Source organism: Mesoplodon mirus (genome assembly GCF_964341445.2).
Source record: "Mesoplodon mirus genome assembly, chromosome: 3".
NCBI lineage: Eukaryota > Metazoa > Chordata > Mammalia > Artiodactyla > Ziphiidae > Mesoplodon > Mesoplodon mirus.
Genome location: NC_138978.1, coordinates 118,528,369 through 118,555,819, shown reverse-complemented (window position 1 = coordinate 118,555,819; position 27,451 = coordinate 118,528,369). Strand labels below are relative to the sequence as shown.

At 52.9% G+C, this 27,451-nt stretch overlaps 4 protein-coding genes across 11 annotated transcripts; 3 read left to right on the top strand and 1 right to left on the bottom strand.

Annotated features, from left to right (window-relative positions):
* The first annotated feature begins 265 nt into the window (after positions 1-265).
* On the top strand, positions 266-3,885 carry JTB (jumping translocation breakpoint). Its single transcript, XM_082613186.1, has 5 exons — positions 266-1,996; positions 2,148-2,185; positions 2,395-2,477; positions 2,937-3,016; positions 3,566-3,885. Exons 1-5 carry the CDS (start codon positions 1,914-1,916, stop codon positions 3,720-3,722), a joined length of 441 nt encoding a protein of 146 aa, XP_082469312.1. The 5' UTR covers positions 266-1,913; the 3' UTR covers positions 3,723-3,885.
* A 139-nt stretch (positions 3,886-4,024) lies between these two features.
* CREB3L4 (cAMP responsive element binding protein 3 like 4) lies at positions 4,025-8,588 on the bottom strand. Of its 3 annotated transcripts, XM_082613182.1 has the most exons (10): positions 8,358-8,588; positions 7,757-7,934; positions 7,266-7,512; positions 7,000-7,121; positions 5,533-5,625; positions 5,293-5,399; positions 5,110-5,178; positions 4,917-5,001; positions 4,627-4,723; positions 4,025-4,499 (listed from the first exon to the last, which is right to left on the bottom strand). In XM_082613182.1, the coding sequence occupies exons 2-10, from the start codon at positions 7,928-7,930 to the stop codon at positions 4,306-4,308; spliced, it is 1,188 nt and encodes a 395-aa protein (XP_082469308.1). In that variant the 5' UTR covers positions 7,931-7,934; positions 8,358-8,588; the 3' UTR covers positions 4,025-4,305. The 3 variants fall into 3 exon arrangements, with proteins under 3 accessions (XP_082469308.1, XP_082469307.1, XP_082469309.1); XM_082613181.1 differs by having other exon boundaries at positions 7,000-7,512; positions 7,823-7,934; XM_082613183.1 differs by lacking the exon at positions 4,627-4,723 and having other exon boundaries at positions 4,419-4,499; positions 7,000-7,512.
* A 4,304-nt stretch (positions 8,589-12,892) lies between these two features.
* Positions 12,893-17,004, top strand: SLC39A1 (solute carrier family 39 member 1). The gene is made up of 4 exons (XM_082614962.1): positions 12,893-12,966; positions 13,693-13,911; positions 14,071-14,201; positions 15,353-17,004. Exons 2-4 carry the CDS (start codon positions 13,725-13,727, stop codon positions 16,007-16,009), a joined length of 975 nt encoding a protein of 324 aa, XP_082471088.1. The 5' UTR covers positions 12,893-12,966; positions 13,693-13,724; the 3' UTR covers positions 16,010-17,004.
* Positions 17,005-17,389: 385 nt separating this feature from the next.
* CRTC2 (CREB regulated transcription coactivator 2) lies at positions 17,390-27,163 on the top strand. 6 transcript variants are annotated; one of them, XM_082614647.1, is made up of 14 exons: positions 17,391-17,778; positions 20,515-20,616; positions 20,692-20,810; positions 21,398-21,457; positions 22,081-22,149; positions 22,320-22,423; positions 22,500-22,553; positions 22,725-22,789; positions 22,891-22,940; positions 23,070-23,314; positions 23,677-24,083; positions 25,404-25,673; positions 26,193-26,379; positions 26,511-27,163. In XM_082614647.1, exons 1-14 carry the CDS (start codon positions 17,626-17,628, stop codon positions 26,729-26,731), a joined length of 2,106 nt encoding a protein of 701 aa, XP_082470773.1. In that variant the 5' UTR covers positions 17,391-17,625; the 3' UTR covers positions 26,732-27,163. The 6 variants fall into 6 exon arrangements, with proteins under 6 accessions (XP_082470776.1, XP_082470773.1, XP_082470777.1 ...); XM_082614648.1 differs by having other exon boundaries at positions 17,396-17,778; positions 22,524-22,553; XM_082614652.1 differs by lacking the exon at positions 17,391-17,778 and adding an exon at positions 17,930-18,070.
* Positions 27,164-27,451: the final 288 nt, after the last annotated feature.

Sequence of the window (27,451 nt, the reverse complement as noted above, 5' to 3'; positions counted from 1 at the left end):
TTGTTTTTTCAACTCCCGCCCAGTGATCTTTCCAGTCTGTTAGTTCTTGCTCTTGAGCAGCCAGATTTCAGTCTGCTGGGAAGAGAGAATTTATGGGATGTAGCACCAGATAAATTGTTGATCTCCAAAAGTGCGCTAGCTCTTAGGGCTGTGGGGGGAGGGGACTAGCTGTGATCTTTAGGCTAGAAAGACTTCCTGAGGGAGAAGAGTGTGGAGCAGAGTTAACAAGAAGAAAGCATGGGGATAAGTGCTTTGATCTTAAGAGGTGGGATACAGATAGTGCCTAGATTTATATGAAGTTTATTTTAAATACCTCCTATCTATCTACTGAGCAACTACGAAAACTAAACTCATAGTCCAGTTGTCTGAGAGGCTGCAGACATACATGTATGTAAAACTAGGAGGAAATTTCTGGCAGAATTAGGATAGTGACTAATACATTACCAGACAGTAAGGCATGAACCCAGAATGTGGGTCAAGTCGCTGCAGTTCTGGATATATGTCAAGGTCTGGCTCCATGGGGAGGGAAAGCAGGCACAAATCTGTGGCCTGGGGGTTGAAAGTCTAGGCTTAGGTCGCAGCTCTCCTACTAGCTGTGTGCCCTTGGACAAGTGACACACTCTGAGCTTATTCATAAAATAGGGATAATATCAACTCTGATTCCTCAGGATTACTGAAAAGGATCAAAATGAGTTAAACGTTGAATTCAAAAAGTGCAATAGAATTGTGAGGCAATATAATTAGAAGAGAATAAAGGATTTTCATACACATTTCATTTGCATCTTGTAAAAAAAAAAAACCTAGAAAATGCACATTAGCATTTCCATTTTCTACAGAACATTGACTGCCAGATACCGTCCTAAAGTCATGTAGCTAATAAGCACCTGAACCTATGAACCTAGACTCAACGCTTCTTGGGATTGCAAATCTCACGCTCTTCTGATTGCATTAGGTAGGAGCAAGGGAGAGCTGAGAACATTTAAGGAGGTTATTCAAAGGACCGGTTCTGGGGAGTAACTTAGCAATTAACATGCGAGAAGGTGACATCTGAGTAGAGCTGAGTGGGAGCCCGGAGACAGGGGAAGGCTTCATTCACAGAGTCTCTGGTATTCCTGCCCCTGGAGGGAGGAGGAAGCGCAGTTTCGCTTCCATCCCTGGACCGCCAACCCAGCTTCTCCCCTAGACCATCGTTCGAAGCGGGAAGGGGGAGGGGTATCGGAAAGCCTGATGCTTAATGGTGAGTCCTCGGATTTTAAAGAGGGAGGAAAGTCCTGAGAGGGCGACGTATCGTTCCTTTTTATGTCTCGCTGTTCACGTATCCCAGAGGGGCAAAAAGGCGAAAGCCCATGGAGCATCGAGAAGGACCACAAGCCTGACAGCCGCCATCTTCTCGGTTCCGGCAAAAGACTACCAGGACCATAATGCAACGGTGCACCGAGCCAATGGGTCGCATCTCGCTGCACAGATGCAAGGAGATACAATTCCCAGGGAGCAGCGAGCGGAAGACTACGAGGCCCATCAGGCAAGCCACGGGCCTCTTCTTCCGATGACTGGCTTAGCTCTCGAAAACCTGCCCGCGCCCAGGATCCTCCGCGCGCAAGATGGCCGCGCCGGGAGCGGAAGCGGAGCGGAGGAGGTGCTAGGCTCTACGCCCCCTCGGCCTTCCGTGAGGACCATACCAGTCCGAAGAAGGAAGCTCACGGACCCAACAAATGCGTATTGCCTTTTCTCGCCGCGACCATGGGGGCGTACTGACAGAGCCTTTGATCTGATAGGCAACCCCAGCATTTCGCAGCCCTGACTTGGAACCTCCCCGAGGACTGCAGTGTAAGCGCGGTCTCTGCGTTCCGACCGAGGCACGAGGCCAGTCAGGCAGGTCCCTCTGTCCCGACAGGTGGGACACTGAGCACTCCATGCCAGCGGGCGCGGGGAGGCGTGGCCTCCCCCAGGGCCGCCACCTCTGCTGGTTGCTCTGCGCTTTCACTTTAAGGCTCTGGTAAGGAGGGGCTGAGGGCAGGGAAAAGGAGGGGACGGGAGGATCGGATCGTCCCCGCCCCCTGTGTCCCTGGACCGTGGAGGTTGTGGGGGGAGGTTCCCTGTTTTCCGGCTTCTGACTTTTGCCCATTTTCCCCCCTCACCCGCTTCAGCCAAGCAGAAGCTCCCGTGCGGGAGGAGAAGCTGTCAGGTGGGTGATGGTCTGGGAACCCGACGCCCCTATAGTTTTTTTGTTTTGTTTTGTTTTGACCTCCTCCCATATACCTAGAGATCAGGTGGAAAAGGGCGGCACCACGTGGAGCGAGGGCATTCAGCTGTGCTGGGAAGTTGATGGGCAGAACTTAGGGGCGAAATATTTTCTGAACGAGGTCTGGGGCTTGCTTTTCTCTCCCTCTCTAGTGAGCGCCTCAAATTTGCCGTGCTGGCTGATGGAAGAGTTTGTGGTGGTGGAAGAGTGTGCTCCATGTTCTAATTTCCAGGCTGTGAGTATCTGTTTTCTCTCCCCTTCTTCTTACATCGAATCAGACAGGGACTGTCTGACTATCTAAGTATGCCTTTGCATTGTCTTTTCGTCTTTTTTCCTTGCAATCTCAGTGTGAGTCCAAATCTGAACTGGTCTTCCCCCTGAAAATGTGCCCTTTTCTTTCCAAGTTACTGGCAACATTCAGCTAATAACCGTGTTCTGTTCATTTTTAATCTAGTAGGTTCTGGAACCTGCCCTTGCCTCTCGTAGACTATTGACCCTGAAGTGTTCTTAGTAACACGTACTTCTCATCCTGTAACCACCACCTCATCACCCCCGTGAGAACTCTTCATTAGTTCTCTGTTGCCTACCAGCTCTGAGCCGTAGCACTTGGACACCTGCCCATTCTGATTGGCAGCCTTCCTGTTTCTCCTGCTGCCCCTTCCTAACAAGTGCTTTGGTCCTTTCCTCCTGGCAGAAAACCACCCCCGAGTGTGGTTCCACAGGGTATGTGGAGAAAATCACATGCAGCTCAACTAAGAGGAGCGAGTTCAAAAGGCAAGTGCTGTTTCTCTTCTTGAATCCTCCTAGATCACCTCCTTTGCTTCTGTGACTTTAGGTAGATAGTCCTGCCTCTTCCTCTTTGTATGGAGGTAGCATGGCATATTGGAAAGGGGAGGGGATTTGGAGGCAAATTACGTGAACCCCAGTCCCAGCTCTACTCCTCAGCACTATATTATTGGCCATATTTTCTCATCAGTAAAACTGGTTAATACCAGCTCTGCTTATCTCACCAGAAAATAAATTAAATATTTGAATGGGATTAATGTACTGTAAACACTTTATTTTTATTTTTGGCCGCACCATGCGGCATGCTGGATCTTAGTTCCCTGACCAGGGATCGAACCTGTGCCCCCTGTAGTGGAAGCACAGAGTCTTAACCGCTGGACTATCAGGGAAGTCCCTGTACTGTCAACACTTTAGAAGGCTGACGCTGGTTTCCTCTTTTCTCCTCAGATATATCTTGGTGAGGATGAAACAGGAGGGAGATTAGAGGGAGAGGCAGTCTGGCCTTCCCTGGGGATAACTGTTTCTTCTTGCCCTCAGCTGCCGCTCAGCTCTGATGGAACAACACTTATTCTGGAAATTCGAAGGGACTGTCATAGGTGTGGCCTTGGTCTTTGCTTGCCTTGTCATTGTTCGTCAGCGACAACTGGACAGAAAGGCGCTGGAAAAGGTCCGGAAGCAAATTGAGTCCATATAGCTACCTCCTCCCCTTTCATCTGGGTCTTAGAGACCCTACCTCACAGAAAGTGGAATGAACTGACTCATGCCCCTGGTTCTCTGGAACCTTGTGGTGGCACCCCCTTTCTCCCATCTTCCTCGTCTAAATCATTAATGAGCAGAATAAAAAGAGTAAAATCGTTTCCTTCCCTAGTGTAATTTGGTTTGGGGCAGGAAGTCATGGGGGTAGAGAGGGAAAGGGGGTGGCAACTTTAAGCCCCAGTTTACCAGGTACCTATCTTCCTCCCTCTTCTACTATTACTTAAAACTGTCAGGATACAATTTTAGCAAAAAAAAAATTTATTTCTCAGCCAAAATGTCAGTTTCCCCTCAACCCTATCCCCAAAGAAGAAATAAAATCACAGATACATGACAAAAGTATTTGAGGTGCCCCCCGACATAGGCAGACTGAGCCATGGGGTACAGACATCTAGGGCATCCTGATGTGATTCAGACCCCTGAGGCCAAAGAGCCCTGAGTGGGAACCCCAGGAGGAAGCAGAACCACAGTGGAGCCCTGGATTCCTTATTGTGATTGGGAAGTGGGCCAGGAAGTGTTACAGCTCACATCTCATCTGCATGCAATACAGTTCTGATGTGCCTGCTGGGGCCTGCCCTCCCTCCTGTCTTCTCAAGCAGTGTCCTTGTTGAGCCATTTACACCCTTGGCCCCAGGTGGCCCCTCCAATCTGGACTCTACCGCTGGATTCTCCAGATTTTCTGTCATGTCCTTGTGAGTCAGGATGTTTCTGGAAATCACTGTGGGGTGAAGGAAAAAGGGCAGTAGAATAGTGCTCCCTTGGTTGGGGATCCTAGACAGAACAGGACCTCCCTCCCACTTCTTGACTACTCTGGAAAACAGTCCTTTCCTGCCCTTGCCTCTCACCTCCATGAGGCTGGTAATCCTCAGGCCCAGCTTCTGGTAAGCCCTGAAAGGGGCTGAAACTGGGCAGGATGATGAGAGCCAAGGAGAAAAGAAGGATCTGGGAAGAAGCAAGAGGACATTTGGGCTGTGGGGACAATAAGGGAAGGGAGCAGAGGGCAGAGTGACTAGGGGGCAGTTGGGGTCATCAGGGATGGGAAGATAGGTCTGGCTACGGAGTGGGGGCATCAGGATGGCAACCTGGCAGAAGATGGAGGAGGTGGCAGGGGAGATGGGAAGTAGATTAATGGTACCAGAACACAAGTGCTAGTCTGGGCAGCTTTGTTGGAGGTTTGAACAATAAGCATCTGCAGCTGGCGGAGCTGAGTCACCAGGGAGCTGGGAAACGAGGAATGAAGAGTTAGATCTCCTGGGAACCAGGGCCCAAGAATGGTATCCCTGTGTGCTGCACCCTTACCCCAACACACACACTATGTTTTCACTCACATGTTGTGCCTCTCCAGCTCCTGGACTTTTTTCTGTAGTTCCTGGTTCTGTGCAGAACAGGCAGCCACCCTAGGAAGGGTGGAAAGGTAGGATAAGGCTCTGTAATCATAAGTCCCTGACCTTGCCTGCCTTGGTGAGGAAGGGGGCCCAGTCGTGAATCCAGAAATGTGAGTCCAAACATACCTACTCTCTAGTCCATCGATGTACTCTTTCTTCCGCCGCCGACTGTCCTGAGCTGACTGCTTGTTACGGATTTTCCTCCTGACCTTCTTGAGGACCCTCTCCTCTGCCTGGGGGCCCAGGGTGTGTCAGTCCTGGGCCCTTAACCTCCCCCAACTCCTTAACTCTTCCCCTGCTATCCTGGCTCCTCAGAGGCCATGGTAGGGCCGCTGGGTTATGATACCCTTTGGGGAAGCATGTTACCTTGGTGAGGGGCAGGTGAGAGGGTAGGGACACCCCTTCCTGTCCCAGCAGACGCTTCTCCTCTTCTGTCAGGAACAAGGTTTGACAGGGCAGCTGGTGGGGGACGAGAGAAGATGAGAATGGAGAGAGGGTCATCCCATTTTCAGTACTCATGCTGTTCCCCTTGCATGCCTCCTGGAGAGTGTTTCCTATTTGCACTGAGGAATAACAAACCGTAAAATGAGATGAGGGGCAGGGACCTTAATGCAGACAGACTGTTGATTAAACCACAGGGACTTCCTGAGGCTGACAAGGGAGAAAGGTGGTTTTGTCATATTTTTGCCCACAGACTTAAGACCTTGGCAATCACAGCAAGTTAGGAAGGGCCTATTCTGGTCCACATTTCCACAGACCTTGTGGGTATTGGAAGAGGATGTGGAGTAACTCACTAAAGGTTTGCTTGATCTTACAGCAGGCAAATGATTCATTGTCAGCCATTAACTTCAGCTTAGCAGAGTGTTCCCATTACCTGCCAACCACAAGGAGATCCCTGGGGCGATGGCCCATCCTCCCCTAGGGGCTGAGCCCTACCTTTCAGACTGAAGTTCTGTCCCCTCTCAAAGAATTCCCCAAAGACAACCAGACTGAACAGCTTCTCATAACAAAGTATGTGGGGAACATAGATAGGTGTCTGGTTAATGTGAGCCCATCAACTGAGTAACTTGCTTTTCTAACTAATATTTCTTTTTGAAAGATTTATGCTTCACTTTGTGACTCAAGAGGAATTTGCTTTTGCCTGTTGATGGTCTTTGGCTTTTAGCTAATCCACTTCTATCTCTGCCTTATTCTGATGTTCCCTTCTTGCCTCTGTGACTATTTGGTGAATCGTTAGGGGGTGTCCCTCCCAATCCACCTGATCAAAATCTCTAAAAATGAGGTCTAGAGGTATTTATGTATGTATGTATGTATGTATGTATTTTTGGCCACGCTGTGCGGCTTGCGGGATCTTAGTTCCTGACCAGGGATGGAACCCGTGCCCCCTGCAGTGGAAGCACAGAGTCCTAACCACTGGACTGCCAGGGAACTCCCCTCGAGGGTTTTATTTTATTTTATTTTATTTATTTATTTTTGCCGTGTGTGGGCCTCTCACTGTTGTGGCCTCTCCCATTGCGGAGCACAGGCTCTGGACGCGCAGGCTCAGTGGCCATGGCTCACGGCCCCAGCCGCTCCGTGGCATGTGGGATCTTCCCGGACCGGGGCACGAACCCATGTCGCCTGCATTGGCAGGTGGACTCTCAACCGCTGTGCCACCAGGGAAGCCCTCTTTTCCTGCTCTTAAAGTTGCCCACATCTCCCTGGCATTCAGGCCTGATGCCACAAAAATTAGGGCAAAGACAGTGTTCAGTATCCGTTTTCCCCTCCCTCATCCCCTGCTCCCCAGTTCTGTGTATCAGGGAGTACTGAACCCAGCTGGCCCCCAGGACTCACCAGGGCTGCAGGAGGCACTGAGTTTACAGTGCCTGCTCTGGGCAGGATGTGGGCATGAGCATCGGGAGGCGGCTCACTGACCACACAGGCATCAGGCACCATAAATGGTGGGCTCCACTGATCTGAGGGAAACACAGGTGGCTGGGAGAAAGGAGATGGATGGCCGCAGGCCCTGGGTAGTGGCACAGGTTGGGGAAACTTCCTTAACCCCAGGGTTAGGGCTGGACCTGAAGGGCCATTGTCCGCTTCCCACAAAGAACACTGACCTATTTGGATGGAGATGAGCCCTACAGCTGGCCCAGCTTCCCCCTGCAACCTCTCCAGGGTCCCTGCCTCATAGACAACCTCATAGAGGGCAGGGGAACTGGGTGGCTTGGGGGCAGGGGGACTGTCTGGATGGCGAGGATCCTCAGAGATTCCACTGTCACTGCCAGGAGATGCTTCTGAGCAGTACACTTCATTGGGATCAATGAAAAGTTTCAGGAAATCTTCAGGCTCACTCTCTTGAAGACCCTACAGTAGAAGAGGGTGTATATGTGTATAAGGAAGAATTCTGGAAGTCCTATCTAACGTCAAAACTAGATCCTTCATGCTTCAGTTTCAGTCCCTTCTGTCCTTGGACATGAGGATAGTTACAGCTCATGTCTATTTTAGGGGCTCTGTCTTCAGACCTCTCTCTAAGTGGAAGCTGAAGCCTCTTGGACTTCTTATCACAGAGTTGTCTCAACCCACAACCACTCCCATTCATCACACTCACACAGCCATGGCCCCCACTGGACTCCCAGCCTTGCAGCCCCTGTTCCTGTAGCCTAGTTACTGGGACCTCTGAAGGTGGACCATGGAGTCCCAGCTCCAGGAAGGATCCTGTTGAGAAGACGTCTTCTGGAGGCTCCAGCCACATTTCCAGCAGGTCAGGGGTTCTGAAATCCATGCTTCTGCGGGGAGGCATCGGGGGGAGGGGGGCAGTTGAAGAAAGAGAATGATGGCTCTCCCCCTCCCCCACCCCCCACAGTTTCTGGGCTCCTCTCCCTCTTCCATTAGCCCCCTTCCTCACCTGTGCAGCCCCCTCACCTGTCACCCGGAGCTCTCGCCTTCGGCCTTATCTCTCTGGTTCAGACCAACAGGCACTCCCCTGGGTATTACCTGTTCCGAAGAGCCCAGCCCTGCCAAGCCAGCCTAGCCCGTTGATGGCCCCAAACACTACACCTTTTCTTTCCTCCAGGATCTCGCATCCTGGACCTGCCTAGCCAAACCCCGCCCCCAGCCTTACACTGCGTAAGTGGGTTGCACCTAGCCAGGAGCCACGATAGGGGCGCAGTAGCTGGAGCAGGGGGTTAAGAGGAGGAGCGTGCACAAACCGGTCTTAAAACAGCAGCCTGCCCTTTCTGCCTCAGTTTCTCCTAGCGATAGCAAATCTTCCTGAGGGTTTGCTGGCTCCTCAGGGAAGGATAGAGATGGCTGTAACTGGAGCACAGGACGCTTGAGTGCCTGTCCTCTGGACGTCAGTTTTACGGGCGGGAGACCACGGCGGGGTTGAAAACAAAGGAAGGAAGAGTCCATAGGATTGCCGAAGACTGACAGAGGCATCCCCTCCCCCACCGCGTGGCGCTCTTCCCACACTTGAGTCTGATTGGACGCTAGAGACATCCAGAGGTTTTGAGGGGTAGTGCCTTGAGCCAATGGGGTTACCGCCTCGAGGCAGGCTCTGCCGTAACTAGTCGGAATGGTCTGTCAGAGAAGGAGTGGGGCCAATGCGGCCGGAGCACTTATTTGTCTGGCTGGGATTTGGTTCTGAGGGAGGGTAAGAGCCAGAAGACTTACTGTAGGGAAGGGGTGGGGTATGTGTTGGGGGGGGCGCCGGGGGAACTTCCGGAATGTGGCTGAGGCTTGGTTTGGTTTCACTTGCCACGTGACTCCGAAGTGTTAGGGAGTAAATAACCTGTTGACCCAAGTTATGTGACAGCACTTTGACTCAGCGGGCGGAAAGTCGCGCAATCGCAGGTTGTCCAAATCCGTAATCCATGCATTATGCTATTGATAAAGAACAGCATTTATATACGCACACTCACAGGACTGTCTGTTAACTAACGGAGGGACAAGGGCCTAGAAAACTGCAAGCGGTTAAAAAATCATTCGGATTTGGTTTGGGAATGACTTATTTTTTGGGTATGATTACCAACGACAATATGCAATATGTGTCCTGCATTTGTATAGTTTACAAAATGTTTTTTATAAGCATTGTTCCTCATTTAATACACAACAGCGCTGAGGTAGACAAGGCAGGTAATGTTTTACTAACCTTACCAATGAAAAGACAGATACGTGACTAGAATGTAGTAATACCGAAACTCGGGGCATTTTGCCTTGGTCCAGAGACTGATGACCCAGGAATTCACTTTAAATAAAATAATGGATATAGGATAATACTGATATAGGTATGATTTTCATCTGCCTGCCTCCCCAGCAGTACTTCAGATAAAGGATACCTGAGTGAATAAAGCACAAAAATTTGGGTTGTGGATCCAGAGTTCAAACTGGTATTCTTCCCGTGAAAATTTAAATGGGCTGAGGGTATAGACAAGAACAGGATCTAATATTTATTGAGTAACTGATATATGGTAAGGTATTTTCATGTTACGCATATAATTCTCATAACAACTCATAGCTGGCAGAAAGAAGTTAAGTAACTTTCTCAAGATTACTCTTGTTGACTGAAAAACATTGCACAACCTAAAAGTTGAGAATTTTGTTTTATTTGGCAGTCTTTCTGAGGACTTCAAGCCTGGGAGGCAGCCTCTCAGACAGCTCTGAGGGACTGCTCCAAAGAGGTAAGGGAGGAACCAGGATATACAGGAGTTTTTGCAACAAAGACCAGGTATTAGGAACATCAAAGGATTATTATTAATTAAAGAAAACCAGATATCTCAAGTTAATGAATTTAGCACTCTATGTATGGGAAAATATAAGAGCCTGGGCTCACTGAAATTATTCCTTTGATTTACACCTTAGCTCTCTAGGGCCAGTTTCCTGTTCTAGCCCATCCCAAGTCCCTCAGGGCACACCTTTGGGGGTGGCTGCAGTGGCTGAGGGCTTGGCAGCAGGGCAGCCCATTCCTATCCATCCTGAGTTCTCTCTGGGCTTACCAGGCGCCTGTAGTGGCTTGATGGCTGCAACATCCTTTGTTTACTCATATGGCAGGCAACATTTTTCATTCACTTTGTAAGTAGCTGAACCAAGATTTGGATGCCTGAGCCCATATTCTTTGCACTATACGAAGCTACCTTGCTGGGGCTTTCTCAAATTTTCCCACTCTGGCTTTCCTGCTCATATCCCCGCATCTTGCTCAGGTAGTGAGGAGACAAAACAGGCTTCCTAGATTCATGCAGAGCTCTAAGGAAAGCAGAGCTGTCCTTGATGAGATCTTTCCTAGAGGAAGAAAATTTTCAAAGGGTTCCTGCAGGCTGCATGTGTAGAGATGATTAAGTGGAAGATATACAGTCATCCCTGCTTATCCGTGGGGGATAGCTTCCAAGATCCCCCTCGGACACCAAAGTCCTCAAATGTTCAAGTCCCTTAAGTAAAATGATGTAGTACAGGCAGCCCTCTGTATTCGCGGTAGCAGTTCCGCATCTGTGAGTAGGGAGGGCTGACTACACTCAGCCTCTGTTAGAACTGGATGGAAACTCTGGCACCATCTGCTAGTCTAACTTCCCTCTTCCACCTGATTTATCAAGCTCCTGAGAGGGAAAATGACTTGCCTAAGATCACACATCAAATTAAGGTAGAGCTGGGACTAAAACCCAAGCGTCCTGACTCCCAGTCCATGATTCCTTGTTAATTTACTAATTAACAGTAATCTTGAAAGCATAATTTGTGACAGACAAACCAGTGCATGCATAATATTCCCTTGAATAATCTGGAGTTTTCCCTAATAGTAATTTTTATCTTCTTTATTTTAAAATATTTATTTAGTTTGGCTGAGCTGGGTCTTAATTGCGGCACATGGGATCTTTGCTGGGTCATGTGGGCTTATAGTTGTGGCATGTGGGCTTCTTAGTTGCGATATATGGACTTTAAAAAATAATTAATTAATTAATTAATTAATTAATTTTTGGCTGTGTTGGGTCTTCGTTTCTGTGCGAGGGCTTTCTCTATTTGCAGCGAGCGGGGGCCACTCTTCATCGCGGTGTGCGGGCCTCTCACTGTCGCAGCCTCTCTTGTTGCGGAGTACAAGCTCCAGACGCACAGGCTCAGTAGTTGTGGCTCACGGGCCTAGTTTCTCTGCGGCATGTGGGATCTTCCCAGACCAGGGCTCGAACCCATGCCCCCTGCATTGGCAGGCAGATTCTCAACCACTACACCACCAGGGAAGCCCCGGACTTTTTTTTTTTTTTTTTTTTTTTTCTAATTTGGCTGTGTTGGGTCTTAGTTGTGGCAGGTGGGATCTTTTGTTGTGGCACATGGGCTTCTCTAGTTGCAGCGCGTGGGCTCCAGAGCATGCGGACTCAGTAGTTGTGGCACGTGGGCTTAGTTGCCCCGCAGCATGTGGGATCTTAGTTCTCCGACCAGGGATCAAACCTGGGCCCTCTGTATTGGGAACGTGGAGTCTTACCCACTGGACCACTAGGGAAGTCCCAGTAATTTTTATCTTTTAATGAAGAGCTTGGAACAGCAACGATACTTTCATTAAGTGACAGGACACCAATACCACATTTCACTTACATCCTGATCTTAGAATCCTATATGATTCTTTTCTCCTAGACCCCCTCCACCAAGAAGTCCTGATGTTCCCTTTTCTTAAGGAAGTTGCTGGCCTGCATTTCCAGAGCCTTCTCAGAGGCATCACCTTGTCCCTTCTTTAGGTGAGGCCTTTTCGCATTTGCAAAAAAAAAATAGACTGACCCCCCTTTATTTTCCTCCGTTGCACCCTACCCTCCCATGAGACTAGAAGAGGATTCGGATAGCACAGTGATGTGGGCCAAGAGAATCCAGGCTAAGGAAGCAGTGAAGGTCCAGAGTCGAAAATACCTTGGTTCATTCAAGGAACAGAAAACAGAAAGGAGGCCAACAGGGCTGGAGGGAGAGAAGTTGGAGAGTTCCAGATGAGACTGGAGAGAACCCTGGCCAGATGCCTCGAGGCACGGTAAGGGTGATAAGCTGGAGTGTGCCGAGAGAAGCTCCTCACTGAGTGGGGTTTCAGCAACCTCTGAGAAGGGTCCCACCAATTTTTTACCCACTTGCAGGCAGAAGGCTGCAGGGAAGTTAGCTCCGGCCATTGGTAGTTCAAGAAGGGTTGATTTTCAAGAAATACCCTCACTTTGCTATTCCCCTTTTCCAATTCTTCCTTGTCTTTTTTTTTCCTTGTGGGTGCTGGCGAGGGAGTTAAGCAAGAAAGTCAGTCCTAAGAAGGGAATGCTTTCCCTTTGGTGCCCAGGTGCACAGAAGGGGATCTTAGAATCTTCTAAGAGAGAAAAGAAGACTTCGGCCCAAGACCAGGCAGATATCCTCAGAGATGTGGGAGGCGGAAGACTTGGGGATGCGGGGGTTGGGTATGGAGCACCAGCCTTGACCGCGGGGTTTCTAGCTTCCTCTTTTAGAATCCTCAAAGGATCGGACGCCTTCGTTGACCGGCCACGTTCGCCGGTCAGACCTCCACCACAGCGCCCCAGGCCCCCAGGCCCTCAGCCCCTCAGCCCCTCAGCCCCTCAGCCCCTAGGTGCTCTCCGAATTCCCTTCCCTTGCCCCGCCCCGCTTGTCTTCGCCTCAGCCGGGCTCTGGCTGCTGGCTCTGATTGCTCCTAGCTCACGTCACTCCCAGTCTGGCCCCGCCCTCTGGGCGCTGTCATTGGCCACTGGGGGGGTCGGTATGCCGCGGTTGCGGGGGGAGGGGTAAACGATGGGGAGGGGGCGGGAATTCCCGACTGGAGGCCGGAACAGAGTGGATTCCTTGTAGTGAGACCCTCGAGAGGTGAGTGCGGGATCCCAGAGAGCGGGATCCGGGTGGGCCGCCCAGGCTTCTCGGGGCCTACGAGCCGGAGTCCGGGCTCTCACGTTCTTTTTCAGCTTCCCGGCACGCTGGCGGCCTCAGACCCCGCCTCCCGGAGCCCGGACTAACAGACACCGCCCTCAGTTGTTGGGTCAGCCCGTCCCGGGACCCCAGGCGCCTAGGGCCTCTCTTTGGTCGTTTGCCCCGCCATCCCAGCCTGTGGCCTGAAACGGTCGCTCTCTGCCCTCGGGGGGATGGCGCTGGGGAAATGGGAGCGGGAGAGCACCCCAGCTCTCCCTGTTCAGGTGGTCCACGAAGCTACCCATGACATCTCTCCCTGAACCCTCTTCGCTTCATCCATTCCTTCCTGGAAAGGAGGCTTGACCTCTCCTTTGCTTAGAGGACCCCAGCTCTCTAGTTTTCTGGGAGCTCCGTGTGAAAGGGTAATGAGATATCCACACAGTCCTCATGCCTTAATTTCCCCCTTGCTAGGTCCCTGAATAAGTCACTTGAAAAAGTCACTTGAATGGGATAAAGTCTGAGGGGAAAGAGGGATATTCCTAGTACAGGAGTGGATGAGTCACACTGGGATAGGGAAGGTCACAGAGTGGCTGGGGTGAGGGAGCTGCATTCTGCTGACCAGCCTTCCCCTTTCCTTGGCCCCGTATTTCCCTAGTGACCACTCCCCCACTCACCCTGTCTTCCTAGGTCTGAGAGTCATTGGAGCTACCACAGCCACCATGGGGCCCTGGGGAGATCCAGAGCTCCTGGTGTGGCGCCCCGAGGCAGCAGCCTCGGAGCCCCCAGTGCCCATGGGACTGGAGGTGAAGTTGGGGGCCCTGGTGCTGTTGCTGGTGCTCACCCTCATCTGCAGTCTAGTGCCCATCTGTGTGCTGCGCCGGCCCGGCGCTAACCCTGAAGCCTCAGGTAAGCCTCTCCTTTTCCCTGCTGCCATGGATGCTTGGAGGAGGGAAGGCTCTGGGGCTAAGGAAGGTGACCTAAGAGAGGACGGCAAGAGTGACTGTTGCTTGGGTTGAGTAGTGGGGCTCATTTGCTCATTCCCTTCTATGCTCCACTCCTGCCCAGCCTCCCGCCAAAAAGCCCTGAGCCTGGTAAGCTGCTTTGCGGGTGGTGTCTTTCTGGCCACATGTCTCCTGGACCTGCTGCCTGACTACCTGGCTGCCATAGATGAGGCCCTGGCAGCCCTGCATGTGACGGTGAGCCCCGGTCATCTGCATGTGACCCTGTGTATGTGGTATTCAATCACATACCTCTAGGAGCGGTGGTTTGTATGGATCTGTCCGTGTGTCACTCCACGACTGTATGGAAGGCTCTTGGCATGTGACCCCATGAGCTGTGATTTTTAGTCATAGAGCATAACTCTTTCTGTAAGTTCTCACCCCCTCAGTCCCTATGTGACACCTACGTACTCTTTGTGACAGTGTGAGGAATCCTATTACCAGGTGTGTGACCTATCTGTAGGTTTCTCTAGTTTCAGCCTCCAGGAAGTTAATAGCCCTCCAAGAATCATCTTCACCCTTCACCCTTTCCTGAAGGGCTGGGATAGAGGTCCCTACAGGCCTGGGACAGGTAGGAGGCAATTTCCAGGGACCCGGTGTTGCTGACCAAAAGGCTACGTAACCCAAGGAAGTAGGATGTGGGGAAGATCAAGTCCAAGGCATAGGACAGTCTTATTGGAAAAACTGAGACAGTTGGAGGAACTGAGGAAGTAACACTGAATGTAACTGTTTGTCTGTGACTGAGTGACTTGTGTCTCTGTGTGACTGTGTGTAAGCCTGATTGTCCCTGTGACAGTATGTGGCTCTGTGTGTGAGCATTTGGGAAAGTGGGCCAATGTGTGGCCTACATGTGACACTTTGTGTCCATCTACCTCAGTGACTTTCAGCTGGGGGTGGTTTTGCCCACCCCTGTCGTCCTCCCACCCTCACCCCCCACCTCCCCAGAAAACATTCGGTAATGTCTGGAGACATTTTTGGTTGTCTCAACTCAGGGAGGGAGGGCTTGCTACTGGCATCTAATGGGTATAGGCTAGGGATGCTGCTAAACATCCTACAATGCACAGGACAGCCCTCTACATCAAAGAATTATCCAACCCAAAATGTTAATAGTACTAAAGTTGAGAAACCATGATCTACATGTAACACTGGGAGTGACACCATAATCTGTACAGTTCTGTGTCATTTTGTGTCTGTGGCACCAAGTGACTATATTTTTGTGTAACTGAGAGTGGCTCTGTGTGTGGGACCCCAGGTCTGTGTAACTGGGACTCCATTAAACTCTGCATCTGACTCTTCCTCCCCATTCTTGGCCTGTCTCCTGAAGTCCACGCTGTCCCCTTTGCCCACAGCTGCAGTTCCCCCTACAAGAGTTCATCCTGGCCATGGGCTTCTTCCTGGTTCTGGTGATGGAGCAGATCACGATGGCTTACAAGGAACAGTCGGGGCCACCACCTCGAGAGGAGATGAGGGCTTTGCTGGGAACAGCGAATGGTGGGCTGCAGCACTGGCATGACAGACCAGAGGTCCCACAGGCAGGTGGAGCCCCGGCAGCCCCCTCAGCCCTGCGTGCCTGTGTACTGGTCTTCTCCCTGGCCCTGCATTCAGTGTTTGAGGGGCTGGCAGTGGGGCTGCAGCGAGACCGGGCTCGGGCCATGGAGTTGTGCCTGGCTTTGCTGCTCCACAAGGGTATCCTGGCAGTCAGCTTATCCCTGCGGCTGCTGCAGAGCCGCCTGCGAGCACAGGTGGTGGCTGGCTGTGGGATCCTCTTCTCATGCATGACACCCCTGGGCATTGGACTGGGTGCAGCTCTGGCAGAGTCAGCAGGGCCACTGCACCAGCTGGCCCAGTCTGTGCTGGAGGGCATGGCGGCTGGCACCTTTCTCTATATCACCTTCCTGGAAATCCTGCCCCAGGAGCTGGCCACTTCTGAGCAGAGAATCCTCAAGGTCATTCTGCTCTTAGCAGGCTTTGCCCTGCTCACTGGCCTGCTCTTTATCCAAGTCTAGTGGCCTCCAAGATATGCACGGGAGGTTGGGTATCACGTGCCCTTGACCTTCCTCCCCCTCTCCCTGTGTGTGGGGAATAGGAAGGAGTGGGGAAGGGAGGTACTGAGGACCAAAGAGTTCTCTGGGATGTAAGGATGGAGGCTTTGGCACTATTTGGCCAATGAGAGGGAAGTGGGCAGACAAGAGCCTGGCCCCCAGGCCCAAGGGACAAAAGATGGTCAAGTCACTAGAGACATGATCCAGGGACATTAGTATTGGGGAAGACACTGAGTGCTGGTATCAGGGATCAGACATTACACATAGGGACAAGCTGATAGTTGGGAGGCCGGAGGTGGGTACCCAGCTGTTGTGGGGTAGAGGTATAGAGAGGGCATAGGCCCAGAGTCAGCAGTCCTGTTGGTTCTGGCCCATTTCAGCCCTCTGTCACTTGGAGTGGACCCCTCCAACTTTTCTTAGCTCCTACTTTCATATCTATCTTCCTCTTCCCTTCTCCCAGAGGACTAGTGCCAAATGGCATCTTCCTGCCAGTTTTGGTACCTTCTCTGGCTTCTTCAGTCCTGGTCACTTCTGTATTTTTAAAGTGCCAAATAAATCCCCTCCCTCTTTCTCAAAGCACAAGTGATGGCACTGAGCCCTGCCCAGCACCTCAGTGGAAGGGGTCTGCTTGCTCTTTGTTTTGGTCCCAGATTGTGGGGTGGGACAGAAATGTTTGCTGAGGTGGGGTGGGAGGGCAGGTTGGCAGAGCTACCATCCCCCACTACTGCTGCACCCTAGGAATATTGAAAATGGACATGGTGCCCCGTGCCTAGATGACAAACACTGAGATGCCAAAACTTTTTTTATACCAGAGGATCCCAAGGGGGAAGGGGAAGGCTGGCCCCCAGGGTTATTTTTTGGGGCGGGAGGGCTGTGTATAGGGCCATATTCTCTAGAATCTATTTTACTAACTGACCTGTTTTGGGACATGTTACCCAAATAAAACAAGTTTCTACACATCTGTACGGTATCTGATTCATTTGTCTTGGGAAAGGGGTGGGCACGTGGCAAGTCTGAGAGGGCCTGACTCCCAGATGTTTAGGGCTGTTTGAATATCCCTGATCTCACTGTTTTCATTCAGGCCCCTCTAGTTCCCTTCCCTGGAGATGACCAAATTTTTCCTCTTGTCTCTTCCTGCTTCCTTCCCTGTCTCCACCCCTTCCCTGTCTCCACCCCTTCCCTTTCCTCCCTTTTCCTTTCCTCTCTTTAATCCCTCGCCCCTTCGCGTTTGTAGGCACGGGACCAATGCAGAACTACTCTTCCCAGTTTGCCCTGCGCAGGGAGCAGCCGAGGGGGAGGAGCAAAGTCCCCAGTTCCCGGAGTCAACAGGGCAGCTGGGAAATGGTGTCCGTTTCCTCTCCCGTATTGCGTGACTGGGGCTGCGAAGGAGTCACGTAAACAAACTATAATTCCCGGCGGTCCCCGCGCGCAGCAGGTCAGGGCTAGGCTGGGGCCGGGTTCGCGGTGCTTGCTGAGGCGGCGGCGGCGGCGGCGGCTACGGCTGGAAGAGCCGGGCCGGGGCCCGCGGCGGAGGCCGTGGCTTGTATTGGGAGGGTGGCGGGGAGGGACGGGGGAGGAAGATGGCGACGTCGGGGGCGAACGGGCCCGGCTCGGCCACGGCCTCAGCTTCCAATCCGCGCAAGTTTAGTGAGAAGATCGCGCTGCAGAAGCAGCGTCAGGCCGAGGAGACGGCGGCCTTCGAGGAGGTGATGATGGACATCGGCTCCACCCGGGTGAGGGGCCGCGCCGGCAAGCGGGAGCGGAGCAGAGCACTTCTTGAGCGGGGAGCCGAGAGGCGGGGCGGGGGCGGGAGCCGCAGCGAAAGAGGCGGAACGCGGCCGGGGTAGCGGGCGCCGCCGTCTGGGAGGCACGGGTGGAGGGCCGGTGGGCAGGAAGACGGGTTTTGCGGGAGGAGGTCGAAACTCCAGAGAGGCTGGAGGGTTTGGGAACGAATGGGAACTGAGAAAGTGAGGCAGGAGTGGACAGAGAGAGGAGGTGGTCCCCGAAGCCCGGCGGAGGTAGGAGGTGGGTGGTCCTTGTGCATCTCTGATTTGAGTTCTCTCAGGGACTCTGCTGAAGCATCTTCTATGTCGGGTTATGGGGTTGGGGGATGGCTTGCTTGCCCTAGTCTGGCTCCTCTCAGTTGGTGATCTCCTCTCATCTGGTCCCTCTGCCTTGTGCTACACTCGGCAGTTAGTATCTCCGGGAAAGGGCCCCTTGAGTGGTTTGAACGGCAGCGCTGGGTATAGTGGGGCAGGAAGTCCCCTCCTGCGTCCCGTCCCTTTGCTTCCTTTTTCAAATATTACTTGTGGTTTCCTGACGTGAATGAAGGTGAGGTCCATTGCTCACAGACTGGTGGTATTTTGCCTTGGCTGCTTTGGAGGAGAGATAGGGCTTTGGATCTCGAAAGGGAGTAACCAGTTGGCTATAGGTTATGTGGAACCTGATGGTTAGCTGAACTTTCTAGGGAGATGACTGTTTTGTCGGTAAGTTATGGGGTGCCTTGGAGGGTCTTCTGTGTGTAGGGAATATTCATTCCTGGGAAGTTCCAGAAAGAAGGAATCCTGGCGGCGTTGCTTCTGAAGCCCCCTGATCTTGGTTTCTTGCTTCCCAGGGCTGGATGTCAGAGAGAGAGAGGGGTGGGAGTTTGCCCAGCTGGTATGCAGTCCTAATTTAGGGACACATTATTCTCAAAACAGCAGGTGAGGATATTGCAGTGATCCCTTATGGCAGGGAGCTAGAAGGAATTTAAGGGGTGATGGATGGCCTAACATAAATACCACATTTCCAAGTTCTTTCTGCTCGTCTGACTGCCTTTGATTGAACCTGCCTATGACTGTAACTCCGGTTGTATTTTTGTGTGTGTCTCCCTTGACTCTGTTAGTCTTTTTTGTGTTTTTTACTCTTTTGAGTCTCTAGAGACCATGTGTCCTAGTTTTTGGGAGTCAGAACAGAGAAAGTTAGGTGGGGAAGCAAATCGTGTGTGTGTGTGTGCATAACCCCCTCTAACCACCGTGAGAATCATGATCTAACTGTGGACTGTCCCCCCTTTAGGAGCTTTTGATCAAAGTGGGGGCAGAGGCAGGAAGGTGGGCAAGAGGCTGACCTCCATCTGACAGCAGAGGAATAGTGGGATCTTAGGGCTTATAGGTACAAACAAAAGCTCAAAACTGGGCCTTCTTTCTTTGTGGTGCCTTGGTCTGTCAAAAGGTCCCCTCCACTCACCTTGCCCCTGTTGGGTAACTTTTCTTCTGCACATAAAAAAATCTAGTGGGCATACATGTCCAGGGCCTGGGGACCCAAGAATCTAAAGTTAGGGATTAGAGACCTGGAGCTCAGCCTGTTATCTGGCCAGCTGGGAGGTCTCATTTGAGGCAGATGTGGCCTTTGGGGCCTATACTCCTGGAAGCTGGGGTTATCATGTATATTAGTAGCAGTCTTGAAGTGGCCCAAAGGTCAGCCTAGTGCCCGCTAAACTCACTGGACTGACCTCTCGGAACAGAAAGTCAATTCTGTTGTTGGCCTATGCACAACGGTGTGACCCCTGGAAGCTCTTAGAATCTTAACCACTCATCAGCTGCCCTGGGTCTCCTTATTTGACTGGGGTAGCAGTAGCTGAGTCTTAGAAGTAGGTGCTCACCTCTCACAGAGGGACATGAGACCTTTAGGCAGACTAAAACCATGCCAGGCTGAGGGTTGTGGTGTCTTACTCCAGTGCCAGATGTATCTCCCCAAAGTGAGGATGAGGCCAAGGAGACAGCTCTGGGCCAGGCTGGAGTGGGCTACTGCTTTTCTCACCCCCATTCTCCAGGCTCCCCTACCAATTCAGGGGCTTTAAGACTAGGTAGAAGAATGCTTCTTTGTTTTGGCACTGTTTTTCCAGTTAGAAGAGCCATCATTCCTTAGTTGTTCTAGTTTGGGAGGTACAGGCTCTGTGTAGCCTTCCTGAGGCTGGGCAAATGGCAGAGCCCAGAAGCTTGTGCCCGCCCTCCAGAGTGGGGAGGAAAGAGGCTGGCAGCTATGGCTCTATGGCATCCACCTGTGGCCCTTCCCTTGTCTTCCAGTTAGTCCTGGACGCATCTGGAAGGGAAAGCAGAGGTGCCTAATAGGCACCCTTCCCCAGGAGTTAACCCATGTGACTAGCCTAGGGGCTCCTGGCAACCCCTCAGGGACTCTGTTTAGACTGATGCCGACTAGGACGGGCCCTGAGCAGAGTATCAGGCTCCACCTGGCAGGGTGACGCCAGGCATTAGTGATAGCATTGATGGGGGCAGCCTGAGGAAGAGCTAGGGCAGATTGTTTGCACCAGGTCTCAGTGGACCTTCTCCCCAGTACTGGCTTTTCTTCTGGCAGGTCTCTTAAAAGCAGCAGCAACAGTAGCGTGTCCTGGAGACAGGGGTGGCAAGGATGGCCACAGGAACAGTGCTCAGGACCCTCGCTGACATTCCCATTTGTCCTACATGTCTCAGTTACAGGCCCAAAAACTGCGACTGGCATACACAAGGAGCTCCCATTATGGTGGCTCTCTGCCCAACGTGAACCAGATTGGCTGTGGCCTGGCTGAGTTCCAGGTGAGTGGACACCAGCTGGGGGAGCGCAGGCTCTCACGCAGCTCCCTCTGTTGACTTGCCTGTCTCTTTTGGCAGAGCCCCCTCCACTCCCCTTTGGATTCATCCCGGAGCACTCGGCACCACGGGCTGGTGGAACGGGTGCAGCGAGATCCCCGAAGAATGGTGTCCCCACTTCGTCGCTACCCCCGCCACATATCCTTCACTGAGGGGCTGCGGAGTCTGGAGGGCAGTGGGGTGGGGTTCCTCAGGAACTCATGGTAGGAAAAGGGACCTGAAGTGTTGTCCAGTGCCATCCTGTGGGAGCTCTCCTTTACCCAGGTTCCCTGACAAGTGACATTTGGTGCGTGTTTCAGCACTGGCTCCTGTGACAGGGAGCTGCCCCTCCTGAGACTGTGTCCTCCATCTCTGGCTGGCACTGACCATCCTCACTTCAGCTTGCTCTTGGCTGCTAGAGGCAGGGCTCCCTGGTATGTCTCATGCTACAGGGATTTTGCTTCCCTCCTGCTCACATTTCTGTTCTTAGCTTTCAGTCTCAGAGACCTCCACAGACCTGTCTCCCCCAAGCCCTGCCTAGATATTCACCTATATTTTCCAGCTTCTCTAGGCCTGATTCCCTTTTTCTCTTCCATCCTTTGCCCCTATTGTTGCCCCTTGTAGAGGAGGAGAAAGGTGTTTGTTTCTTGAAACAGCTCATCTGCTGCCTTGTGTTATTTTTCTCTCATCTGGTCTCTCTCCCGTCCACCCCCTCCTCACTTTTTCCCTTAACTGGTGTTCTTCACATTGACAGCTCTCCCTATAGTCCTGCCTACTTATCTCCTCCCCCGGAGTCCAGCTGGCGGAGGTCAGTGTCCAGGGCGGGCAGGATCTCCTGCCCACTCTCTGACTTGTCTCTGGCGGGAGCTGGGGTTGGGTTTGGGCCTGCTGGGCCAGGCTTTCAGCAGTGCCTCCTCCCGTAATGGCAGGGCTGGGAGGGGTGGGGGTAGGTGGAGTAGGTGGGTCAGAGTCCAGTCTTGGCCATGTTGACACGTGTGGCCAAGCCTCCCAGTCCAGCCAGAACAGGACTAATGGCAGCTGGGGTGTGTGTAGGGGGGAGGGGAGAATGGTAGGGTGGCAGGTGAAAATGGCTGCCTCCTGTCAAGAGTGCGTGCCAGGTGCAGTGTTCTGGCATTCAGGTTTCTGAACCCTTCCCCTGTCCATCTCATTCCTAAGACTCATACCCAGCACAGTTGCTGGGCTCCAAGATTCCTATTCAGCTTGTCCTGGCAGAGAGGAGTTATTTCCAGATCTCCTAGGTTGTTTGGGGAGAGGGTTCATGGATCACAGATATCAGCAGAACCAGAAAGAAAGAGGCATGATGATCCTGGGTGCCCAGCCCTCTTGGCTGCCCCACACTTTCCAACCCCCATGCCTGCCCTCTGGTCCATTGCTAGCCTTCCTCCTCATCACTTTGTTTTTCCATCCCAGGACAATGCCCTGGGGCAATTTCCCTGCAGAGAAGGGGCAGTTGTTTCGACTACCATCTGCACTTAACAGGTGATGGCCCTTGCCTTCTTTAGGCCACATCTCTTCTTATCTGTAGTTTCTGGGGCCCTGCTCTCTCACCCCACCCTGTCCCAGCCCAGCTAGTGTTTTCCCCTACTGAGCAGGGCATGAGGACCAGGAAGACTGTCACAGGTGCCAGCTCATCTCTTTTCCCCCCACAGGACAAGCTCTGACTCTGCCCTTCACACAAGTGTGATGAACCCCAGCCCTCAGGACACTTATCCAGGCCCTGCACCCCCCAGTGTCCTGCCCAGCCGCCGTGGAGGTAAGTGGCCATGTCCCAGGGGAGGGAGTAGCCGTGGAGCTTTTGTTTGAAGCAGGTAGGCAAGTGGGCACTGCAGCCAGCTCTACCGTATCCTTTGCAGGTTTTCTGGATGGCGAAATGGACTCCAAAGGTATGTGTTCCTCACCGCATTTGATATGTGCGGGTACTGAATGCCAGAGAATCTCTGGGCTGATGTTGGGAGCTTTGTTCAGGGCCAGGGAGTGGGAGCCCTTCCACTTGCGTCTGCTTCCTGTCCTGCCTTCTTCTTCAACCCTCTTATCACCAGTCTTTCTCTTTCAAGTCCCTGCTATTGAGGAGAACTTGCCAGATGACAAGCATTTGCTGAAACCATGGGATGCTAAGAAGGTAGGCGTGGCCCGCTGTCCCTCTTCTTTCCAGGGGGCGGGTCTTCAGGGTCCTCCACTGAGCTCTGTCCTCATTTGCCACCTTCTTCCTTCTTTCCTCAGCTGTCCTCATCCTCCTCCCGACCTCGGTCCTGTGAAGTCCCTGGAATTAAGTATGTATCTCTCTGAGGTCAGCTGAGCGGGTGGAGGAGGGAAGCAAAGGGAAATGTGGAATGCTGATCTCTGCTCTTCCCTGACCACTGCCCACACCCCCATTTACATCTTTTCCTCTCCTTCCCCAGCATCTTTCCATCTCCTGACCAGCCTGCCACTGTGCCTGTCCTCCCACCTGCCATGAACACGGGAGGCTCCCTACCTGACCTCACCAACCTGCACTTTCCCCCACCGCTGCCCACCCCCCTGGACCCAGAGGAGACAGTCTACCCTAGCCTGAGTGGGGGCAACAGTACCTCCAATTTGACCCACACCATGACCCACCTGGGCATCAGCAGGGGCCTGGGCCTGGGCCCAGGCTATGATGCACCAGGTGAGTGGCTGTCTTGGCTGTGTGTCCCTGGGGTGCTGTCTAGCTGGAGGGACGAAGGGGTGGGAGGCTCGAGCACCTTGGGATTCTCCTGTGACTGCCCACACCAGCCCTTCACCTGTGTACCCTAGGATTCCCTCCCAGCAGTTTTCTGCCAGTGAGAACTGGTAGGTGTGGCTTTTCCTAGAAAGAAGATGGAGAGCAACCCCCAAGCGGGCAATGCCATCCTGACTGCCAGGGACAGAGTAGGGAGGACATTGTGTTGCCGCTTCCATAGTCTGGCCACTGCTACCCATTCTGGGCAGAAAGGGGCCCAGTTCCCATCAGTAATGTTGGCATCTCTGGTTTTTTGTCTGTGCCTACAGGACTTCATTCACCTCTCAGCCACCCATCCTTGCAGTCTTCCCTAAGCAATCCCAACCTCCAGGCTTCCCTGAGCAGTCCTCAGCCCCAGCTCCAGGGCTCCCACAGTCACCCCTCACTGCCTGCCTCCTCCTTGGCCCGCCATGCACTGCCCACCACCTCCCTGGGTCACCCCTCACTCAGCGCCCCGGCCCTCTCCTCCTCCTCTTCCTCCTCTTCTGCTTCATCTCCGGTGCTGGGTGCCCCCCCTTACCCAGCTTCTACCCCTGGGGCCTCCCCCCGCCACCGCCGTGTGCCCCTCAGTCCCCTGAGTTTGCCCGCGGGCCCAGCCGACGCCAGAAGGTCCCAACAGCAACTGCCCAAACAGTTTTCGCCAACAATGTCACCCACCTTGTCTTCCATCACTCAGGTATGCGTGGCTCCCTTCCCTACATGTCTGTCTCCCTTCCCTTCCTTCTCCTGCCAAGTTCTCTCCCTCCCACCCTGCTTTCCTCAAATACCTCTTCTTCTTAACTCCTGTACTCCTGGTGTCATCCATCGCCTTGCATTCCTCTGTCCTCTGCCTGCCCCACTCTTATCCACCTTGTTTCCTCTTGGCTTAAGAATGCAAACTCTGGGATTAAGTTTTCTGATTTCAAATCCTGGCCCCACCTCTTACTAGCAGTCTCCTTGGACAGTTATTTTAACTTCTTTGAGCCTCAGCATCCTCATCTATAAAACCAGGACAGCAATGTAAGAATCAAAGGAAATCACATACGGAAAGTACACAGCACCATGCCTAGCCCAGGTGCACGCTCGACAAATGATAGCTTGTCCTTTCCCTTTTCTCTCTTTTTTGTTCCTATCCTTCTTTCCTTGTCTGTCTTTTTTCTCCTGCCTCCATCCTGTCCCATCCGCTCTCCCATCTCCTCTCCTTCTTTCATAGATTTCATAGAGTCAGAGACTGTCAGGGGATGGAGCCCAGTCCCTTCATCTCACAGATGAGGTGGCTGGGGCCCAGAAGGAAAGTGACTTGTCCAAGTTTACACAGCATGTTAGGGAAGAGTTGGGACCATTACTAAAAATTCTTGGTTTAGGGTTTTTTCCTCAGTGTTAACATTCTTAGCTCTTCTCTCCCTCCCCATACTTCTCCCCTTTTCTGTTATCTCTGCTCCCCTTCTTTCACCCTAATGCTCTTCTTCCCTCTCCTCTGCCCTACTTTCCCTTTCTTTCTCTGTTCTTCTTCCCTGGAATGTGTGTTCTATGTTCCATCTTTATGCAGGTCCCCTTTTCTGTAGGAAAGACTGAGGTCAGGCCAGCAAGGGCTCTGCTCTCTGGGAACTTGGAGTAAAAGCCTAGCTTCCCTCCTTCCTCCCTCCTTCCTCTCACAGTCCCTCTGGCCTCTTCAAGGCTTTAGAACAGCCATTCTCAAGGTCACTGTTGTGTGATCAGTCCCTTGTGAGGTGTGTCACAAGTAGTTGATTACTAACAGTAGTTAAAGTACCAAGGTTTAGGAATAGTTGACTCCTGGAGTGGATTCAAAATTATCCTTGTGTTAACCTCTCTCAGTCACTTTCATCCTGAGACGCATTTTTGAGAGTAGTTGCACCCCAGCGATGCCCAATGGAACACTTTTGGGTTTGTGTTGACAATGGTCGCAGCTTAAAAGGGTGGGAAGCCCTGACAAAGAGCTCCTCTCAGGGGGCACGTTGAGGGGTAAGCTTCCCCCTTTCTCCTCGCTTTTCTTCAGGGCGTCGCCCTGGACACCAGTAAGCTGCCCAGTGACCAGCGGCTGCCTCCATACCCGTACAGTCCCCCAAGTTTGGTTCTGCCCACCCAGCCACCCACCCCAAAGCCTCTGCAGCAGCCAGGGCTGCCCTCTCAGGCCTGCTCAGTGCAGCCCTCTGGTGGGCAGCCCCCAGGCAGGCAGCTGCACTATGGGACACTGTACCCCCCCAGCCCCAGTGGGCATGGGCAACAGTCTTACCACCGGCCGATGAGTGACTTCAGCCTGGGGAACGTGAGTACCCGGGTCCCTAGCTCAGAAGCAGGGGAGGGGCTGGGAGTGGGCCAAAAGAGCCTGAGTGGTATCGAGGGGGGCATTTTGAACTGGGAGATCTAGGTGGGGGAGAGGCTTCTTACCTGCCCCCAGGTAACACAGTACTGCCAACTTGGGGCTCCTCTCTTCCTGCATTTGACCCCGACTCCTGCCCCTCTCCCCCAGCTACCTCCGTGCAGCTTGCTCTTTGATGACTACCGCTTTGACCCGTTGTCTTCCTGGCACGCGCATGCTCTGTCCCAATAGGTACGGTGCCCACACCTACTTTGGGCCCCGTGCTCACTTCTGTCGCTGTGCTTGTGGCCATCTCCCGCTGTCTCTGCTTTTGTTCCCATGGTGGAGGTGGGAAGCGGGGTGGGGTAGGGGGAGGTGTATGAATATTACTGGGCAAAGAGGATGTGTTAGCAGAGCTAGGCAAAGGCAGGCAGGACCACCCTGTTCTGAAGCCCACTTTCTCAAGGCCTGTCTGTGTGTCCGTAGCTGGAGCAGTTCAGCATGGAGAACCCATCAACCAGCCTGGCGCTGGATCCCCCTGGCTTTTCCGAAGGGCCTGGATTTTTAGGGGGTGAGGGGCCAGTGAGTGGCCCCCAGGACCCCCATGCCCTCAACCACCAGAACTTAACCCACTGTTCCCGCCATGGCTCAGGGCCTAACATCATCCTCACAGGTAAGAGGTGTGGGTGGTGATGGGGGATGGAAGGAGGGCGTGATACATTTGGTGGCACAGCAGGAGACTGAGGGGGTCTTGGGAGAGTTCGCAAGGCATGGGGTCCTCACTCATCTCTTCTGCCCACACAGGAGACCCTTCCCCCGGTTTCTCTAAGGAGATTTCAGCGGCCCTGGCTGGAGTGCCTGGTTTTGAGGTGTCAGCAGCTGGGCTGGAGCTGGGGCTGGGGCTGGAGGAGGAGCTGCGCATGGAGCCGCTGGGCCTGGAGGGGCTCAACATGCTGAGCGACCCCTGTGCCCTGCTGCCTGACCCTGCTGTGGAGGACTCGTTCCGCAGTGACCGGTTGCAGTGAGGGCACCTCATCGACATCCCTCTTCTCGGCCCTGTCCCCCCATCACTGTCCCTTTCCTCCCTTCCCCCTGGCCAGTAGAGACTTCACTCTCTGCCCCCAGATCCTCTTTCTAACATGAACGGAGGATCCCAAGAATGAGAAAAGGCAAGGGGTTTGTCCAGGTGGCCCCTGAATTCTGCACAAGGGATGGGGCTTGGGGGAGCTCAAGGGAGGGCCTAAAGCACTTGTAACTTTGAACCGTCTGTCTGGAGGTCAGAGCCTGTTGGAAAGCAGGGGGTAGAGGGGAGCCCTGGAGGCAGGGCTTGTCCGGATGCCTAGGGGTGGGCAGTGCCAGCCCCTCCTCACCACTCTTCCCCTTGCAATGGAGGAGAGAGCCAGAGTGGATATTATTTTTTATTAAATATATTATGTTAATAAAAAAATCATATCAAACCCTTGGTGTCGTTGGCTACTATTTGGGATGCAGGTCGGGATCGAGGGAGTTCTTGGGGCACGGGCCCTCTCATCTGTATGCTTTTTAAGTTTTTTCAACACCATGTGGTTTTGTGGAGGGGCCCCCGAAGCTCAGAACTTGTATTCAGCATTGGACCTAGGGGTACAGGCTGGGCATAGGCCCCCGGGGCAGCACATGTGCCCTCTCATCTGTCCAGGGCCTTGCTGCAGCATCGGGACAGGCGCTGTGACTGGCCAGACAAGTTACTGCTCTTTCTCAACCCTGAG